This window comes from Sardina pilchardus, chromosome 14 (assembly GCF_963854185.1).
Source record: "Sardina pilchardus chromosome 14, fSarPil1.1, whole genome shotgun sequence".
Classification (NCBI taxonomy): domain Eukaryota; kingdom Metazoa; phylum Chordata; class Actinopteri; order Clupeiformes; family Clupeidae; genus Sardina; species Sardina pilchardus.
The window spans coordinates 23,092,913-23,114,014 of record NC_085007.1 but is presented as its reverse complement, the minus strand read 5'-3'; the positions used below and the strand labels follow the sequence as shown (position 1 = coordinate 23,114,014).

Below are 21,102 nucleotides of genomic sequence, written 5' to 3'. Positions count from 1 at the left end.
TGGGACACGCAGCCCAGAGGACACGGCTCATCTCCGCCGCGCTCCCCGCTCACGCTCAGATCCCCCATCAGCAGAGCGCTCGTCTGGGCGCAGGGTGCGGCACACACTCCGCATCCGTGTGTGTGTGTGTGTGTGTGTGTGTGTGTGTGTGAGGCGGAGGGTCTCTGGAGGAGACGGAGGGTTTTCACACGCGCGCCTCACCACCAAGCTGCTAAATGGCAGCTGGCAGTCCCAGTGCTGGGACAGGATTTGATGTGTGTGTGTGTGTGTGTGTGTGTGTGTGTGTGTGTGTGTGTGTGTGTGTGTGTGTGTGTGTGTGTGTGTGTGTGTGTGTGTGTGTGTGTGTGTGTGTGTGTGTGTGTGTGTGTGTGTGTGTGTGTGTGTGTGTGTGTGTGTGTGTGAAGTTGACAGTAATGTGAGGTGAGACAACAGACATGAAAACTCAATTTAGCCAGTCTGTTTGTGAAAAACTTCTAGTGCTGTATATGTCCTCTCTTTCTCCTTCCCTTACACAAATACACACACACACACCACACACACACACACACACACACACACACACACACACACACACACACACACACACACACACCAGGGACCCCTTAGCCATCCTACCAGTCCCCGGTCCTCAGGTGTGCTGCTTGCGTTCCCTTATACCCAATCGGCGTACCTGACGAGCCTAACGTCCCCTAAGTGCACAGAACAGCAGCAAGACAACATAACGCAGTTGTGTTAATTTCCCACTGGCCTCTCAGTACATGCTGTACGGAGCAAACAGCATTGTCTCAACGCAACGTCTGCAGCAATATCAGCATATTGATTCCTCTTGTCAGTCTTCTGATTCATGTCAAAGCCATTCAGCATTCGCTAGAGGGGCAGTTGCCGCTACTCGGAAAATCGGTCGTATTTGTGAGGTGAAATCAGGAGACAAAACAGAGGGGGAAAAAAACGTGTTAGTGGTACACTCAATCATTCTGATACTAGAGTTAAAAAAATAAAAAAAATCTTCAAGCGCATTTCAATATTGCTGTTTTTTCCCCATTTCCAGCTAAACGGTTTACCCATACAAAAAAAAAATGCATTAAGTTCTGAAGCAAAATAAAAAAAAATCCAATTCTCCAGTCACCTTGAGACGAGAAAAGATTTTTTTTTTTTTTTTAAGAAATATTTTTGGCACCGGTGTCTGCGCTCAGGGCTGACCTACAGTAATGCGTTTCCCAGAGCACTCTCCATTTTTGACTCAAAAAGTTTTAACAAGATTGCCGGCCTTTTTTTTTTTTTTTTTTGCCTCGCCTATTGTTGCTGGCAAGCTTAGTTATTTGTTGTTCCTCTGAAGTCGGATGAAACTTTTATGAGCGCTCAGAGAAGGAGTTGACCTTTACGGGTGACCCCTCCCGTGGATTCCCATGGCACCGGTCCTCAACTGTCCAGCCCTCCTGCCGGGCGCTGAAGGCTCATTTTGAGCCGTGCCACTCAACTGCGCCGAAGCAATTACGGACCGTCTCCAAAGCTCGGCGGAGAGGCTGCCGGGAGCCACCTCAGCCTGTCGGCCACTTCACGGCCAGAGAGACGAGCCGTCTCCACGGAGCTTAAAGCAACAGCGGCTGGTCCACGTCCGTCCAGCTCTCGACTCTCTGCTGTCAGGGTCGTGGAGGCCTGACGCTGTCTGACCGCTTACCTGAGGCCAGAGGAGTCATGGCTACTCACAGGAGGGAGAGAGGCCTTGTGAATCACACATTTGCCCATTAGGGTTTAGTCACGATGTGGAAAGGCAAAAAGTGTGTGTGTGTGTGTGTGTGTGGGTGGATGGGTGTATGTGTGTGTGTGTGTGTGTGTGTGTGTGTGTGTGTGTGTGTGGGTGTGGGTGTGTGTGTGTGTGTGTGTGTGTGTGTGTGTGGTTGTTATTTGTGGTTCATAGAGTGTTTGAGTATGAATGTTGGCTTTAAATATTTGATGCATAGGCCATGATGTAATCTGAATGCAGTGGCCTGTAACCGGCTGTGTGTTGCCCATTCCAGAGTCCCCATTATGGGTCATTTTGCTGTTGCCACAGTGTGTGTGTGTGTGTGGAACACACTTCATAATTAGCCCTTTCACACAGCCCATGTACACATTCACATCCTTGTCATGTAAATAGTAACTGATTATTATTTAAACACACATGCACATGCACATGAACTCACACCCACCCACTCTCTTTCTCACACACATACACATACAAACAGATACACACACACACACACACACACACACACACACACACACACAGACACACTCCACCACTCACATGCATACACTCCAGAACCTCCTCTCTTTTTAACGTGGCAACTGCTTATTACAATGAATAAAGCATAGCTGCCGTCTCGCAAACGCAATCGGCGGGTCTTTAGCCTGCAGTTTGGACTTACCACGCATGGAGCACAGCTCTTTTTAGCATCATCAGAAGCGCCGCCGCCGACCCCCCCAGGTGAGACCACCCCCCCTCCATCGGGTCCGCTCCGAGCTGACATCATCAGAGCGCCGCTGGCACCTCAGCGTGCCGCCCCTCCTGGACGCCCGGGGTGATTGGCGCGTGGGCAGTCCTGAAGTCTCACAGTTTCATCGTCACGCGCTTTATAAATAAAGCACTTGTCAATCAGCGCCTTGGGAGCAGCTCTTGATCGCTCTGGCAGAACGCGTCCGAGATGTTCTGAATATATCCTGAGACCCACCGTATCAGTAGACGCAGTATGGAGCCAGGTGGGACTCCGCTGCAAGGACTTTGGAGCTGCTTCTGTAACAGTGGCTTAATAAGATGATTTTATTTTGGACTGGCCTCCAAGGAAGGACACCCAGTGCATGTGTGTGTGAATGTGTGTTAGTGTGTGTGTGTGTGTGTGTGTGTGTGTGTGTGTGTGTGTGTGTGTGTGTGTGTGTGTGTGTGTGTGTGTGTGTGTAGGTGTAGGTGTGTGTGTGTGTGTGTGTGTGTGTGTGTGTGTGTGTGTGTGTGTGTGTGTGTGTGTGTGTGTGTGTGTGTGTGTGTGTGTGTGTGTGTGGTTTGAATTGAAAGGTTTCTTTCTTGCCGGCGAAGCGGCAGCAAGGCAGCCTCCGTCTGACCTCGACTGGACCCTCGGTCGGCGTCTCTGCAGGCTGCGTTCATTCCTCCAGGATCGCCTTTCTCTGCCCGTCACGATCAGCGACTCCACAAACGCTGTCGAGCCATAAATACCCTTCACCTTGAGCTACTGCTACCGCTCGTCTTCTCTCTCTCTCTCTCTCTCTCTCTCTCTCTCTCTCTGTCTCTGTCTCTTTCTGGAGGGTGTGAAGAGTTATATTTTCCTCCACGGCTCCTCGAGTGTGATGAGTATCCTCGCTAGGTCTAGAACTTTTCCCTCATCGCTCAGTACACGGGGGCACACGAGCAAAAGGTGAAATCGGTGCCCGGACTACAACCGGTCGAGCGCTTTGGGTTTGACTCTGAGTCCTGGAACTTGACACAGAGCGCTAGTAGCTTCAAAGAGGAACGCGCTCGTAGGAGTGGAATCTTTAAAACTCTGGGTTTGGAAACAAGTGGTTTTCCCCAGCAACATCAAAGTCAAGTGAAGTTTATTGATATAGTGCATTTCATACACACAGAGGTCATTCAGTGTGCTTTAGATAAACAAAACAAAACAGTAATAGCAGATAAAAGCATACTGTAGATGGGAAAAGAGTAATTAAAAACAAAACATAATAAAACAAAAAAAGGAAGCATAAATCAAGGTAAAATGAACAACAAATTAATAATAATTAACAGGAAAACATAAAAGACTTAAAGTGGAATAATTAAAAGACAGATACAGGTCTGTTCTTAACAGATAGACTTTGCCAGAGTCTAATTTAGCAAACCAGTGATAGTGATCCTTCTCAAACACCCAGAGCTGTTGCCACTTTTGGAGATTCGTTGACGGTCAAAGGTTCTCCGCGGTTCTGTTTGGTTCACAGTAAACTGCCTCACCCTTCCCTGTAGTTTCCTTTACACTCCACACTGAAATCTGATAATGCGGCCGCAATGAAAAAGCAATACAGTGGTGATTAAATGTAGCGCACTCAAGCGTGGATTTAATTGATTTTAAAAGCACCGTGGGACCACACCCAGCAATACACACCTGGAGTGGAGGAAGGCCCAAGGTGTACTGTAGCTTAAGTGCTGAGCAGCTGAGAGAGACAGACAGACAGAGAGAGAGAGAGGGAGAGAGGGAGAGAGAGAGAGATGGGGAGAGAGAGAGGGGGGTGAGAGAGACCAGCTGCCACAACGCTATCAGGTGGGGGGGGAGATGAAGAGATAAGAGGCACGGCGGCATTCATCCAGCCTATTCAATTAGGCGCGTCCTCGGGGGGATTCCAGTCAGATCATTATGGCCTGACGGAAAGGTCAGTAACCATAGCAATGATCTCTGATAGGAAAGGATTCAGTCAGCCCCACCCGCCACAAATCCACCCAAAACCTCCCTCATCTCTTTCTACCCCTCCACCTATCCCTCCCTCCCTCCCTCCCTCCCTCTCTCCAGGTCTCATCTAGTTGTTTGACTATAATAGTCTGGGACAAATGCCAGGGAGGGGGTGTGTGAGGCTGCTGGCTGGTGGTGCTGCTCCTGGCTCTAGGCCGGGTGTGTGTGTGTGTGTGTGTGTGTGTGTGTGTGTGTGTGTGTGTGTGTGTGTGTGTGATGCTGGCTGATGTCTCTTGTGGCCGTGGTGCCTTTTGAGCTTGTTGTTGTTTTTGGTGAATGGTGGCATGTACTTGTAGCGTAAACACTGAGGGTCCTGGAAATGTGAGCATGTTTGTGGATTTGTGTGTGTGTGTGTATGTGTGTCTGTGTGTGGGTGGGTGGGTGTGTGTGCGTGCGTGGATTTGAGTGTGTGTGCGTGCATGACTGCGTGTGTGTTTGTGAGTGTGTGCATGCATGCGTGCGTTTGTGTGTGTGTTTGTGTTTGTGTTTGTGTGTATGTGTGTTTGCCTGTGTGTGTGTGGGGATGTGCCTTCTCCCCTCTGTCCCCTGAATCCCATGACAACTGAGCAGATTGGCAATTCTAGGTCAGCCATCCCACTTAACATGGCTGAGTCATCGCTCTCTCTCAGACACACTTATCTTCCTCTCGTCCTCCTCCTCCCTTCTTGTGTCTCCCTCTCTCTCTCTCTCCCTCTCTCTCTCTCAATCTGCCCCGACTTTCTGTCTTATGCCCCCATGTCACATCGCTCAATCACCCTCATTGCACTGTCCAGTGCTCTGTTTGCCCTTATTTGTCTGTACATTTCTCTCCCCTTCTTCTGGACCTTCACCTCCTCCTCCTCCTCTTCCTCCTCCTCCTCTTCCTCTCCCTGCCTCATCTGTATTCCTGTGTCCATCCTCCATCGGTCAGTTAATGGTTCTCAGCATGTCTCCGTCCTTGTCCTTGTGTCCACAGGAGAAGAAAGGCCAGGAGGTGCCCAAGGGGCCGGAGGTGGAGATCGCCAAGATGGAGAAGCTCCTGAGCTTACTGAGGGAGCCGGAGAGCAACAGCAATTAAAGAACGGAGACGGACACCTCTCGTCTCACTGACCGCTCCTCTCTCACTCTTCATCTCTGACTCTTCATCTCTCTCTCTCTCTCTCTCTCTCTCTCTCTCTGTACCCTGCTATGTATGTCCAGCCAAACTCTGAAGGCCACTTTATAGATCCTACAGTATAGTCGAATTCAAGGTCTACACAGAAAATGAATTAAATGGAATCTGTCCAAAAATAGCTCCGATGAGAACATTCTTTTTGCTGAAGGAAAACAATATGACGCCAGCTATTTTCATTTTGAAAATGTATTTATTTTTTTGAAAAAAGAACACATCAGTTCAAATGCAGTGTTTTGTTTTGTCTCTTCTGTTTCCATATAAGTAGGTCTGAGTCTTTCTGCTTGATTACAGCTTCTGTTAGGTGACATGAACAGGGAAGGTGGCTGTGTGTGTGTGTGTGTGTGTGTGTGTGTGTGTGTGTGTGTGTGTGTGTGTGTGTGTGTGTGTGTGTGTGTGTGTGTGTGTGTGTGTGTGTGTGTGTGTGTGTGTGTGTGTGTGTGTGTGTGTGTTTGTTTGTTTGTTTGAGTATGTGTTTGTGTGTATGTCTGTATGTGTGTGTGTGTGTGTGTGTGCACGTGTGCATGCATACGCTTGCGGGTGTGGCTGTTTTTGGTGCGAAACATCTGCACTAGACAGAGTGGCGTTAAAGCTGGGCGTGATGCAGACACAGAAAACCCCACGACCCAGAACGTCTTCACACGGACTCGTTGTCAGACATGCTTCCATAATTGTCATACAGTATATACTTGTTCTGATATTACATTATAGGCATCACACAAACACCACCTACCCACTTTGCAATATTAGATATAACAAAACAAACATGTAAGTTATCATCACAAATGAGCTTTGCTGTGTTGATGTTTCCAGAAGACAGGTCCTGTCTCTGGAGACGATGTGTTGTTCCAGCACTCCTGCAGTGATTTGCACACATCCCAATTATCTCAGGACATTACGACACCTCGTCCCTCTCTCCTCGTCTTGGCAGATGTGTCAGATAACGCACCATCCGACCAGTCAGATGACAAGACAGCACAAAGTTCGAGCACACATCCATGCAGCATTCATTAGTTCCTCTTCATTACAGAACGTTTTTTTTTTCTTTTCAAAGTGTTTTCAATTCAGACACTGTAGTTTAGTAGTACATGTCTCATAGGATGGGAATGGTGACTTCAAGAACACCAGAGACATCCCAGCCACTTGAAATACAACTTAGTTGGTTACTTGTAGTCAGTCCAGGTCAGTGCTTTTGGTCCAAGATCAACATCTGAATTACATAACATTATTCCGCCTCTATCATTTAAGCAGGGGTCATATTAGCCAGCGGCAAGCGGCAGGTTTCCTATTGTTCTCTATGGTTCGGCAGCGGACCGGTGACAACGTTGGCATAACGCTAGCGTTGAACAAATTGGGAGTTGAACTTGGTTCAACTTTGAAGCGCAACGCTCGGCTCATCAATGTCAGTTTTAGAATGTTCAGGTATTTTGACCAATCAGATTCGTCTAAGAAAGTAACAACAAAGACTGAACTTAGGAACGAGACAGAATGTTTTGGATTTATTATTATGGTCTGAGCGTTGCGTTAGACTTGCCGCCTGCCGCTGGCTAATGTGATCCCCCCATATGCTGTACAAATGTCCACCTACACACAGAAAAGACACACGTGAGATCCATATGTTTGTTTCTGTAGGAGTCTTTAGTAGCAGACAGACGGACGGACAGGCGGGCTGACAGACAGACATGCAGCAGTCAAGGGAGAGAGGAGTGGGAGCATCTCCTGTTATATAACACACTGTTCATGGAGTGGTGTAAGTCATGTCACACCTACAGCCTCCTTACGTGCGGCCGCTCACACACCTACTCACCAGACACATCCTCATGCTCACACACACACACACACATACGCACACACACACACTCTTTTCAAATGTCATTTAGACAAGGGGGTGCACCAGCAATTATGAACAACACTTTACCCTTTCTACATGTGTTTTGTTTGTTTGTTTGTTTCTATGTGTGTGTGTGTGTGTGTGTGTGTGTGTGCTCATGCCTTGGAATGAAAAGAAAAAGCACTGCTGGTTTAATAAGAGGCAGGTGAGAGGCTTCTCTGCCATTTCAGATGGGATGACTCACTCAGTCACTTGCAGGGCTGTAACGGGGTCCTGATGGGCTGCTACCAGCCGGCCGTGTGTAGATATTCACCCAATGCCACATAAAAAGGGTCTTTCATTCATCTCCTCGGCCTGACCACAGGGTCCATCACAACATACTCACTCGCTTGTTCTGTCTTTCTCCCTCTCACACACACACAGACAGTGTTAGTTGCTGAGTCTGGTGCCGAGCCTGAATCGGAGCTGCAGACTCATCCATGTCTGTGTGTTATGGATCAGTTTTCAGCTCACACACACACACACACACACACACACACACTGCAGTGCTCCGACTGAAGTGCCGCTCATAGGTCGATGCCCCCCCCCCCCCACACACACACACACACACCACACCCCTCAGGTGGGGCGCAGGTGAGCATCAGGGGGCGAAGGGGTCCCTCAGGTGGCGCTCAGCAGGTACTTGTGCTCGTTGCGCTCGTGCTGGTCCTGCACGGGCGTGAGCACCGGCTCCCTCTCCTGGCTGGAGGGCACCTTGCAGGCGCGGTAGAGGACGAGGAAGAGCACGAAGATGAGCACGGCCACCAGCACGTTGCACACGATGGCCACCACGGCCGCGCTGGACAAACCCGCGCTGCTGGACGCCTCCATGGCGAGGGCATGGGGCAGCGGACACACACACTTCCACACACACCCACAGCAGCGAGTCACACACACACACACACACACACACACAGTCTTTTACCCTTAGATCTGCCGTCACCCTGGTGCCCAGGTGGGAAGTCTTTGGTCTCTCAGAATGTGTGTGTGTGTTTGTGTGTGGATGTGTGTGTGTGGGCAGGTGTGTGTTGCCAACCTTTGCAGGAAATGCGTCAGAGTCTTGGCGGTTCAAAGCAGCCTGAAATGAAATGTGAGGTTCACAGAGACTTCCTGGAGACTCTGAACCTGCAGACGAGTGGTCTTGTCTGTCTGCGTCCTTCCCCCCTCTTCCTCCTCCTCCTCCTCCTCCTCTTCCTCTACTCTTCCTTGAGGATAGGATGGCCTACTTTTGGACTTCCTAATGAGCTCCCCTCCGCACCCTTCATCTCTCTTCATCTACCTCTCTCCCCATTACTGTCGGCATGTTCCCGGCTTCAGTGCAGCAGATGTTTTCAAGGCATTTCAAGTCATTGATAAGTAGAGAGAGAAGGGGGGGGGGGGGGGGGGGGGGGGGGGGTGGACTCAGAGATGACACCTCCCTTTCCTTTTCCAAAATGTCTCTCCAGATCTTGTTTCAAAGCTGGAGTGATGTTACATCGTCTGGGGGGGGAGGAGGAGGAGGAGGAGAGGGGGGGTGATGAGACGTCTTCCCTCCTGTCTCCTTTCGTCTGGACTGTCTGCTGCTTGTCTCCTTCTCGGTAAGATCTTAGGCAGGCGAGATCACTGGACGTCCCTCCAGGGGGGGAAGAGGGGGTTCTATTGTCTTCTTCTGCCGATGATTCCCTGTGGGATTCTCGTCGGCCTGCTGGAAGAATGGGAGATCTGTAATGAGCACTCGAGGGTGAGATTCACAGCCATCACCACAACACAGAATGGGACCAAATGACAGACACGACCTCAGACTAAATGAACTGAACCCCCCACAACCATCAGCAATATATTAACCAGGGGCCGGTTTCCCGATAACGTTCACTCTTAGCGAGCTACGAAGACTCCAAAGGTATAACTTATCAAAGTTGTTTACCTTTCTAGTCGTGGTTCCCGAACTATCACTTAGGAGTCTTCTTACGAAAAGCTCCTTACGTCCGACGTATAAGGCACTGTCCACCATGAAGGTGCTGAATTAGGTGACATCGATTGCTCAGAAATCGATTTTTTATTTCACGCGGAGGCTTGACAGACTTATGAAAGCGTTCTTTGCACCAAAACCATTGCTTATAATAGCCTATCGCCCCCACAACATTCACGCAACTTCAACGTGGATGAACTTATTAGCATACAATGATAAAAAACGTAGTCTAGAAATTAAATGATCTACGTAGGTAAGTAGGTTATGTTTTCATCTGGGTTTGTTTGTTGGTGTGTTAGTTTGTTTCCCGCATGGATAAAAAGATTCGAACGCTTCATGTTTGAAAGCAGAGGTCTGCGCTCTCTGAGTGCTTTTCTAGTTTGTTTGTTTGTTTATCCGTTTGTTTGCAAGATAGGCTAACTCTAAAAGTTAAAGATGGATTTCGATTAAATTTCCAGGGAAGATCTGAAATGACCCAAGGAAGAAACTATTTAATTTTGTGAGTGATTCGTATCACCGTCTGGATGCAGGAGGCGTAGGCTACATGTGTTTGCTTGGGGGAGGTTTGTGCTTTTCTAGTTGAAACAGGCTATGTAGACTTTTTTTAATCACAGCTGATTGACCAACATCCTCATTCAGTATTGTGTGCCATTGGTTAACATTAAACATGACAGCAAGCCCGCACATTAGGCCTAAACGTTGTAGGACGGTGGGGGGAAGCAAAGAATAAAGCGCTTTTAACTATTTTCAAATGCGTGCACGTTTCCTATTTGCATGAAAACATTTCCAGAAACTATTTTCTAAATTAGCATACTTACATAAAATCATTGGCGAACCAAAATAGTGATTTTGTATCATATGAGTTGCATGCGTAACGGAAATTGCTGTAGGGTACAGTGGCGGCGACTAGCGTCGCGAGTCGAAACATTGCTAAGGTGCAGCTAAGAGAGGTCTGAGAGTGCTCCAGACCACTCTTACCAACGAACGACGTGCGAAAGACATTCGTAGCAAAGAAGGTTTCGGGAAATGCGTGAGGTACTTAAGGTAGAGCTTAAGATAGAGGTTACGAACTACGTAGCGTTAAGAAGGCTTCGGGAAACCGGCCCCAGGCCATTAACCCTCTCCTGTTAGCCCTTTATGAATGACTGAGCAAGCTATGCGATACGATTATGAAAGTCCTTTATTGGTGAATGACCTGTGTGTTTCACACATGAGACTACATGCACTTCAGCTACATGCTCTGTTACCATGTTACTCATGTTACCATGTTTTAAGTTGCTTTGGAAAGCATCAGCCAAATGTAATGTAATGTAATGTATTGTAATGTAATGTAATGTAACGTAATGCAATGCTCTGGATCTGTAGGGTTATGGAACTCATATTTAAAAATCTATAGATATGAGAGGTTCCTCTACATCTACTGTATTATCAGTGATCTTTTATGTAAGGCAGGTCCGTGGAGACTCCCTAAGACAGGTTTGTATGGATGATGGAGAGGGTTGTTTAGTGGTTAGGCATTTCTACTTCCTGGTGTGCTCAATGAAGCCTTGAGGAAACCCACACACAACGGATTCTTGCGAGGGTTCCATCTGTTCATAGTCAGCCCTCGTGTTTTCCTCATTTCCATATGTCTCATATCCACTTATTCTTTCTCTCTCGCTCCGTCTCTCTCTCTCTGTCTCTCCCTTTCTCTCTGAATCTCTTCATCATGCACTCACATGGTGTGAGTGTGGAATCAAACGCTCCATCTCCCTCTGTCACCTCATTAACATGCACATATATTAGCACAGATGTGTGTGTGTGTGAGTGTATACTGTATGTGTGTGTGTGTGTGTGTGTGAGTGTGTGTGTGTGTTTGTGTGGTATGTGTTTGCATGTGTGTGTGAGTGTGTCTGAGTGTATATACATGTGTATGTGTGTGTGTGTGTGTGTGTGTGTCTGAGTGTATGTGTGTGTGTGTGTGTGTGTGTGTGTGTGTGTGTGTGATTGTGTGCGCTTCACAAAGTTGTATCCATTGCTCTAGCGGCTTATTCACTTATTTTATCCTGCATGTGTGCACATACAGTACATCTTTGTGTGTGTGTGTGTATAGGCCGCTAATTATCTGTTCCAATAATTATGGAAACACACACTTAACTTGAGTAGCAAACGATTTCATTACTTAAGCTATGAAGTGCTGATGATAGTTCCTGGATGCAGCGATTCCTCCATAAATTCAGAGATTATAGGTCCCCCTGGACCTCCTACTTCCCCTCCAACACGCGTGTGTGTCGGGTAACGTTAGGTCAGCTGTGCACACCAGCCCACTGCCAGATCAGCTCGCTGGAGCTACGCACACACACATACATACATACAGTACATACTCTCTCTCACACACACACACGCACACACACATACAGAACATACTCTTGAATTTCCCCTTGGGGATCAATAAAGTATCTATCTATCTCTCTCTCACACACACACACACACACACAGACATACAGGAACACACACTGAAGCTACTACTACACAGGCTCTCTCTCTCTCTCTCTCTCACACACACACACACGCACACACACGCACACATACACACACACACACACACACCAACACACACTGTTAGGGCAGTGAGCGAAATCTATTGAATAGTTGACATAAGTGTATTTGCTAGCAGTTCACTCTACTTGTCATTAGCAAGCCTCTTTGCAAATGAAGCCATCAGCAAAGATCTCATATCTTAAGAAATGTACATATTCTTACACACACACACACACACACACACACACACACCACACACACACACACACACACACACACACACACACACACACACACACACACACACACAGGTGCAGAGGTGCCAGTCTTTAACATCTGCATACTTCAACGGATATACTCTCTCACACTGAACACACACACCATTTACAGAGTCTTTCTTAGTGCGCTCCCTAATCAGTAGTAATGCAGAGCAAAGCTGGCTAAAGCAACACGCGCTCCCACACACATCCTGGACACAAAACTCATGCATATGGCATATGGAGCTCTGCTGGACTGAGCCTTGTTAAAAGAGTGCCAGTACACACATCAGCCCAGCCTGGCATCAGAGAGAGAGAGAGAGAGAGAAAGAGAGAGGGGGGAGGGAGAGAAAGAAAGGGGGAGGGAGAGAGAGAAAGAGAGAGGGATGGAGGGATCCACTGGGTAATGGAGGAGTGCATGTATGGATGTAAATGTAATTTATGTCAGCTCTGCAAGTTGTTGTTGGTGTTGTTGTTGATGGTGTGTGTGCGTGTGTGTATGTGTGTATGCGTACAAATGAATAACACCGCTAGTGCTATTATGAGTTGTGTTTTGAATTTGCTCATCCCACTATGCGTGTATCTGCGCTGCACACACACACACACACAGACGCACACACACACACACACACACACCCATAGGAACGCGAATGTATAAGTGTCCGCGTTTGTCTTTCCAACGACAGGGGCGCGACAGCCGCACTTAAAGGCCCCTTCCAGCTAGCTCTCTCTCTCTCTCTCTCCCCCGGCGACAGACACTCGGCTATCAAAGGGCCCTCAACCCACTGAGCACATTCATCACTGTGGCATCAGTGTGGAGCAGAGCAGCGCAGAGCAGAGCAAGGCAGGGCAGCCGCGGCATGTAAAAAACGCACTGTGTGCGGGCAGGGAGGCAGGGCAGGCAGGCGGAGTGGAATCGCTGGAGCCCTTTGCTACAAGCTTCAACAGATAACACAGCAGAGAGGTAGAGAGCCGAACAATGCGCAGCTCGCTTGCGCGGGCGCTAACGAGGAGGTTGATGCTAACGTTGTCTCTGCCAGGAGGGGCAATGTAGAGAGTGTAATTACACACACATACACACAGACACACAGACACAGAGACACAGACACACACACACACACACACACACACACACACTAACACAGAGCCTGCAGAGAGGTCATTGTAGAGGGGTGCTCTGTGTTTTACTAAAGAGCCTGTCAGCGCACACAACAGCCCTCACATCCTCTCCTCTACAAAGAAAGAAAAAGCAGGGGTACGAGAGAGAGAGAGAGAGCTGAGCAATGTGTCGCTTCATGCCCTCACCCTGTGCAGATTACAGGGGGCTATTCTGAGCCACACACATACACATGGCACGAATGCTGACATGTGTGCATGTGACACACACACACACACAAATGCACACACACACACATCCACCTACCCCCACACACGCAAATTCTGATACAGGCAAAACACCACGAAAAGCAAAGAGAAGGAAAGCAGTACAGTATATTTCCAGAGATGTGAGCATTGAATTACCCGATAGTCAAATCGGACGTATTTTCCCTCAAGTAATCATACAGGCGGCCAACAAGGTTGGCTGTTTATATGCAAAGACAGCAGATGCACTTGCAAATGAAAGGGTGCTGGCAGTGGCTAACCAGTCCAGTGGGGGAGAGAGAGAGAGAGAGAGAGAGAGGTCATGTTCTCTATTTCCATAGTGGGTGGATATACACACATACACACATGCATACACACAAACAAACAAACACACACAGGGAGAGGGAGAGAGAGAGAGAGAGAGAAAGAGAGAGATGAGAAGCCCCAAAGGACAGAAAGATTGGAAGACCCTCTCCCAGTCCCATTCTCCTCATGGCCTTAAAGGCCCTGCCCCTGGCTGATAAATATTTCAGCACTATCAGTCCCGCGGTAAATGTCGTAAATACGGTTGCTGCGGTGACCACCATATCCCAAACGCTCCCCACGGGCATCCTCCTCCCCTACGACGGCATCCTCTTGGCTGCAGTCAGCACGCATTCTTCCACAGAAAACTCATTAGGACCATGTTTGGGATGACTGCTTCTAGCTGAAGACTGCCTGGTTTGGAGGAGAGCTGTTGAGGCTGTTATCAGAGGAGCCTCTTCTAGAGTGTTTTTGCAAGGCCTACTACTGTACACACTATACAAATGTAACATTGTAGTTATTGAACTACACATGTTTTAAGTCAACTTAAACTGAATAAGATTCTGAGGAAAAAAGATGAAGAGCTAGCTGTAGAAGGACACCTCCAAGGTGAAGTATGAAAATGGCTAATGAAGTTATTCCCTTTCTGTTTCAGTAAAGTAACAGAAAGGTAATGTTAACAGATGACATCAGCCCTTGGCTTGACAACACAAAGTGAAATGTTAATTAATGTTAATTTTAAATGTTTGACAGATGTTTGTTAAATTTAACAATGTTAATGTTAAATGTTTGACAGATCTTGTTCTTAGCTCTAACACGTTAGCTAGCTTGTCTGCATCTTTATGAAGAGTTGTCTCACCCCAAAAAACGCAGGACTCATAATACTCCAAAAACTCCTGCTTCAATTTGCATACTGGCCTAGATCCAAAGCAGAAATCCTCAGCCTTGATATTGACAGTTTATTCCTCTCATGACCCTAGACATAACAAGGTTGAAGAAATTCATTTTCACTGGAGGGGGTCAATAAAGATTCAATTAAATTTGATCAGATCTGGATCAAGAAGTGGCCTCTATTTTGCATTACGCTAAAACCGGACAAAACATTACAAAGTGTTTGAGTCAACATAAACAGTGGTACTTTGGATGCTCTTGTGTTCATGTAAGCACAGATGACAAGGCCATTCTTTGCTTTCTTTTTAAAAAAAATAAAAATAAATAAAAAATAGCAAAATCTGATGTGCAGATATCGGACCACTGTTGCCATGCTCCAGGGGGCCACTTCTGGTCCGCTGTTGAACCACCATTGCCTTTACAGTAATTTAACTTGACACGAATTTGGGAGATATCATCGCACTGAGGTCAGCAGTTTCCATGTGCCTTGTTTGTTAGTCTTTCTTTAACTTTGCTCAAACTGGCCCAAGTCTATAGTATAGTACACAAACACACTCAGAGTCTTCTGCCTGACTTTCCATCCAATGAATCCTATTGCCAAGTGTAAACATTGTCCTAGCCGCTGTTGTTTATGAGTGTACCTGTTGAGCCTCTTGAAGACTGCAAACTGAAGCATATCCATCAAGACTTCAGAATTGCTGGTGAATGTTGCTGTCTCCTTCAGCGGGTAGATAATATTATTTACACAGTGAAAACTACAAGATCAGCTGTAATTGTATGTTGGCTCTCGTGGATCTGCTCCCATGTCTCAACATGTCAGCTAAGGTGAAGGAGATCATTGATTGGAGATCATCTTTTGATTTCGAAATACTGGAACTCTGTATAAAATTGGAGCCTACATCCTGGCTTCAAGTAAAAATCTTCAGCAAATTAAGTTAAATGGTTCTTCGATCAGTCTGATTCAATTAAGATCCTTTCTGTTTCACGTTCATTTTAATTTAAGTTAATTTCCTCAAAGCTTTTAAGGTGTTTAAAGGTAATTTCAGTCCAAACGATTTATATTCAAAGTGCCTGTTAAGCAGTCCCTGTAAATTGCACACACACACACACACACACACACACGAAGGAACGCACACAAAAACAGGCAAATTCATCCGACATGTTGGCCTCTGAATCAAGTGACAGACGGGAGCACAAGCTATTTCCCATAGCACATAAACACTCAACTTCTGAAAAAGTCTGAAATACACAATCTGCCAACAGTCATCTGACGAACAGGGTGTAATGTGGCAATTATTCAGGACTCACTCACACACACACACACACACACACAAACACAAACACACACTCTCGCACACACACACACACACACACACACACACACACACACACACACACACACACACACGCACACGCAAACACACAAATAGGCAAATATTGGCAGCATTAACACACCAGCTCTCTGGGGCCAGTGCTAGAAATTGCAATTGGTATTCACAAACACACACACACGCACACAGTCTGCCACCTCCCCAGTCAAACATGGCATGGAGCAGCAGGGAAGGCATGTGGCACTGGGGAGTTCCTGTTGTGGAAAGAGCAACAGAGAGAGGAGAGGCCAGGCAAGTCCGACTCCACTAAAGCTCCTCTGACCGCTAATACGTTTATTAACGCCGTGCGTCTTCATCATAGACACTCAGCAACAGGGAAGCGGAGGGCCCATTAAGCTGCTCGCTAAAAAACAATTCTTGCGTGTTTATTGTCTCAGAACAAATAAGGATGTTTGCTTGTTTATTTTTCTCCATTATACTGTACAACTCTCGAATGGCTTTCTTCTGTGTAATCCTTTGCAGTCGATCGTAGCGCGAGTTTCTTCATTTTTACATTCGGCTACCTTTTGAGTGCTGTAGTGCACCGTTAATTAGAACACACCGTTAATCAAGCAATTAGTGACGAGGAGAGACTTGCAAGATACATCTTCCATTTCAGAAGCACTTACAAGCCCAAAGAAGAGGAGAGGGTTTCTACAGGAACAGTGTTTGTTCTGACTGTAAGAGTTCACAACTCCTACCAGAAACCATGTCACTGGCTTGCCTTCATATTGTTCATACAAACCTAGCAGATGAGAACAGTGTCTGGTATATTTGATATTTACAACAGCCTCGGGCAAGCAGCAGCAAGAACTGAGTGACTGAGAGTGACTGACTGTGTGTGTGTGTGTGTGTGTGTGTGTGTGTGTGTGTGTGTGTGTGTGTGTGTGTGTGTGTGTGTGTTGTATGATGCTCCTGAGATGTCAGTGATTCATTCCAGTAGGGAACCCCCTATGGCCCTTCACTCTGTCTGTGTGTGTGTGTGTGTGTGTGTGTGTGTGTGTGAGTGTGTGCATGCACATCAACACCGCTTCAGGGAGAAGGAATGGGACCTTTTGTTTTTTCCTCTGTCTGGAGAAAACTGTGGAGGGTTGTTGTACTGTAAGGGGGCAGTACAAAAGCCCACTTTACTTTAAAAAAAAATGATAAATAAAAAAATCAGTGAGAATCAACACAAGTTGCCTAAATAAAGAAATAAAAACTTTGTCTCACTTGTTCACCATCTCTGGAGTTCTGAGGGGAATATCTTTGCTCTCGGAGCTATTTCTGACTGAAAGGGAGCATCGTGTCAGAACAGAAGTTTCTTCAACAGACCTGGGGACTCCCTCCCAGGGGAGTTTCTGTCTCTGTTAGAGAGCTCCATGCCAACAGAAAGCAGAAGCAGCACACTCTGCAATGGTGCCACGGCATACAGTAGCCTTGGGACCAGACTATTCATCAACACCTTGAATAAAAGGCCCAGGTTATATAGACAGAGTTACTACGGCAACTAAATTAACAATCCGTTATATCTAAAATGTGACAATAAAGGCCGTCCAACAAATGCTCTGTTTTTCTTCTCCAAAATTCAATAAAACTGCATTCTAATAGGTTTATCATGCCATGGTGCGGAAATAATTCTGGCAGGCATACGGCGAAGGCGAAATCAGCTGGTCATAAGTGCCCTGATGCTATCTATCCATCGAGTGATAGAGAGCTAATCTGATGCATCTGGGTCAGTGAAACAAGTGGAGATGCCTTTGCCTACTGAACCTTGCCCACGGCACGGAGAGCAGTGACAGCGGGGTCTCATCCTCAGCACAGTAGGCCAATGTCGGCCCCGGCTGCTCTCAGACCAAGTGCCCTTGCCTGGTCGCGGTGCCCCCCCGCTGGCTGTCTTGGGCTGACAGCCGTGACCCTCTGCTGCCCTGTGGGTCACTCCACCTGAGCTGTGGCCAGAGGCAACAGCGTGAGCTGCATGGACTCTCAGTCAGCATGACTGCCATGAAAAGCAACACAATAATTCTTGTCGGTAGTGTGGTAAAAAACGGTGCACACTGCTCAGAGGTTTGACTGTGGGTCTACCGTTGAACATCATATAAATTCTGGACTCTGAACAAATTAAATTGGCATCGTTCCATTTACCTCATGTCCTGTTTTACAGCTCAAAAAATGGCTATTGTTTTTCCCCCTCTACTGTCAAAGTGAAGTAAGACTGCAGAATGATGCACATGTTAGGCTACCACCTTACAGTGCACTCCACACAGAGCGACATGAAGCCCACCTCATATGCACAATGCCCTACTGCCAGAATTAAAGGAAAGAGTAGCTTTGCACGTGTCCTAATGGGAAAAACTCTTCCATTCTTAAAAACAGGTCCTTCCGGCTACAGTTTGACCCACATTTTGCTGTGGATTGACGATACATTTAAAGGCAAAAGTGGCAAAGCTCATCTGTAAACCGGACACTCACTACTTATTATTGTTGTCTAGAGCCAATTCTCAAGCGCCCCATACACAATCAACCGAGTATGCCTGGATCAAATCAGTGTGGATACAGCGGCACATAGCAGCAGGAAGCGTCCGATGCGCTCGCATGACTGGCCAGGCATCCATCTGGAAGCCATCCTGCAGGCGCGGCGCGTTTCGCTTTGCCCAGGCGCATTATCAAGCAAGCGTCAGGAGACAGCACCCCTGTCTGAACAACAATTATGTTACAGTGTTACGATTTAATATCGTAACATAGCATAACCTGAATAGGTCAGAGAGCCCGGCGCCAAATAAAAAATATATCGTTGCCATCAACCTAACTGCACAGCTGAACCCGAACCCTGACATTTAGAAGCGAAATGTCGGGGGGAAACAGGGAGAGAGGCAAATGAAAACGTTATCTCGCAAAGGGCTGTGTTTAGTTGATATTGCAGTCTGAAAATCATGCACAGACTGCGTGAGGTAAATCGATTGCGTGAGGTAAATCGATTGCGTGAGGCAAAGTGCATGTGAGTTTATTTAGACTATTATGCCTATGCGGTTGATATGGAGGTTAATGGAGCCAGCAATAATTGTATGACTACTTCAGCGATCATATTTAAACCTTTATTATATCCTTCTCGCAAAAAGTAAAACATGGTCATCAACAAAGAAACTCACACAAATAATAGACTAGGATTGTCAACGTTTTGCAGTTTGAAAGTAGACCATCTGCAGCTTACGCGCAACGCAACTGACATCTCTGAAAGGGCTATCTCGAGAAGTCATCTCTAACTTTTGGTTCTTGCACTTATGGTTCCCAGTGCGTGTTAGCCCACAGAGCTGAAAAGAGTACACTAGGCTAATACAACTTACATTCTCTAAGACTTATAATACAGACGCCTGCCACTGAGCAAGGTGTGATTGAATACATTTGCGAGTTGCCTGCTCGACTCATCTAGAGGTGTACAGTGATCAGCGGCCATAGTCCTGGCTTTCTAAAGACACATGCTGCGACACCAGACCTATCGAATCAAATGATCTTCAGCCAAACTCATAACGCAAGCAAGTCTATATGGCTGTTGGTCGCCCAAAATCGTATAAAAGTTGACTGTGATCGGTTTAAAATGGCATTCAATCAATATCAGAAAAGTTATCATCTTTTTCCATCATCTACACTGTATTGTGATATACTTGTTTTAAGATAGGTTACGGAAGCGGGCTGCACAGGTTACATATGAACACATAAAATGCTGACCATACATTGCCAATCTATCCACTATATCTGACTTGGAGGAATAAAAGAGTGATATAGCGTACCTGCAATTCATCCGTACAGACGGTGACGGTGGAGACAACGACCGTACGTGCACCAGACTCGCATGAGATCCCTTATTTCAATCTAGTTTGTTGGTAAACACATCGTGTAGCAAGAGAAGACATCGACAGACTCGACCACCTCTGCCTGGCTGCGACCACGTCGGTTGCACTCATAAGCGAGCGAAGAGAGAGAGAGAGAGAGAGAGAGAGAGAGAGAGAGAGAGAGAGAGAGAGAGAGAGAGAGAGAGAGAGGGGCGATGTTGTGGGTGGGTATTTCAAAATACTCCCGGCTTGTGGGTTTGACAAAAATAGCTGCATTGTACCATGCCCATGATATCCAACAATTAAGGGATGCCTTAAGGCTAATTTGTTCTCATCATTCAACTGTATTTTTACACGGTAGACCTACACAAAAACAAATTTGACATGGTCTGATGATGTAGGCTATGATAAGTCTGCCATGGATACTTGAATAACATTCTACCTAATAGTCTTAAACGACAAAAATCCTCCATGTCTCTGGCAATATATGTGGTAAGAATACCATGAAATATACGCCTACTCTTGGGCTGTACAACATTTCTCCTTAATGGCCTTATGCCGCCCCCCCCCCCAAACACACACGCACACACACGCACACACACTATGGCCCCCTCCCATAGTGATTGTGCACAATGAGAGGAACTGTCCATCAGCTGGAGTTCCTGTGCAATCATATGCCCCCATTTACAAATAGAGAGGTGGACTGAAGGTCTCTCACCCTGTTTTTGTGTGGACTAATGAGCATGGCGAGCCCCAATGAGGCAATACAAGCAGATACAAGGAGATTTCTATCTGACCGAAATAAAATGTGATTAAAACTTCTCATTTCAGGTGTTAGACATCATTCCAGTAACTCAGTGTCTGTCAAGACATTAGTCTATGTTTGTTCAGATCACACACCGAGCTGAAACTAGTCTTTCTGGGAAGTGTTAGACTCTCTTCTGTCCCAGACAGGCCCTGCATGGTTCAGATCAACACAACCATATTTCAGCATTCCTTCACAATCTCCTCACACTCCCTTTTAATCCTTAGTATATTATTCAACAGGATGCCTTACAATGGTGGACTTTGTCATTCCGGGAGCAGAATATTTTTCTTGACTTCTTTCCCAACAATGTTCAGCTAAAATGCGTTCTTTTTAACCCTCCTGTTG

At 46.7% G+C, this 21,102-nt stretch overlaps 1 protein-coding gene across 1 annotated transcript in view; it reads left to right on the top strand.

The window, feature by feature from the left end:
• dnai1.2 (dynein, axonemal, intermediate chain 1, paralog 2) overlaps positions 1-5,740 on the top strand; it is a 33,528-nt gene extending 27,788 nt beyond the window's left edge. Inside the window, exon 20 of the mRNA XM_062553914.1 lies at positions 5,425-5,740. Within this exon, the coding sequence (XP_062409898.1) occupies positions 5,425-5,526 (102 nt within the window). The 3' untranslated portion in view covers positions 5,527-5,740. The remainder of the gene's footprint in view (positions 1-5,424) is intronic.
• Positions 5,741-21,102: the final 15,362 nt, after the last annotated feature.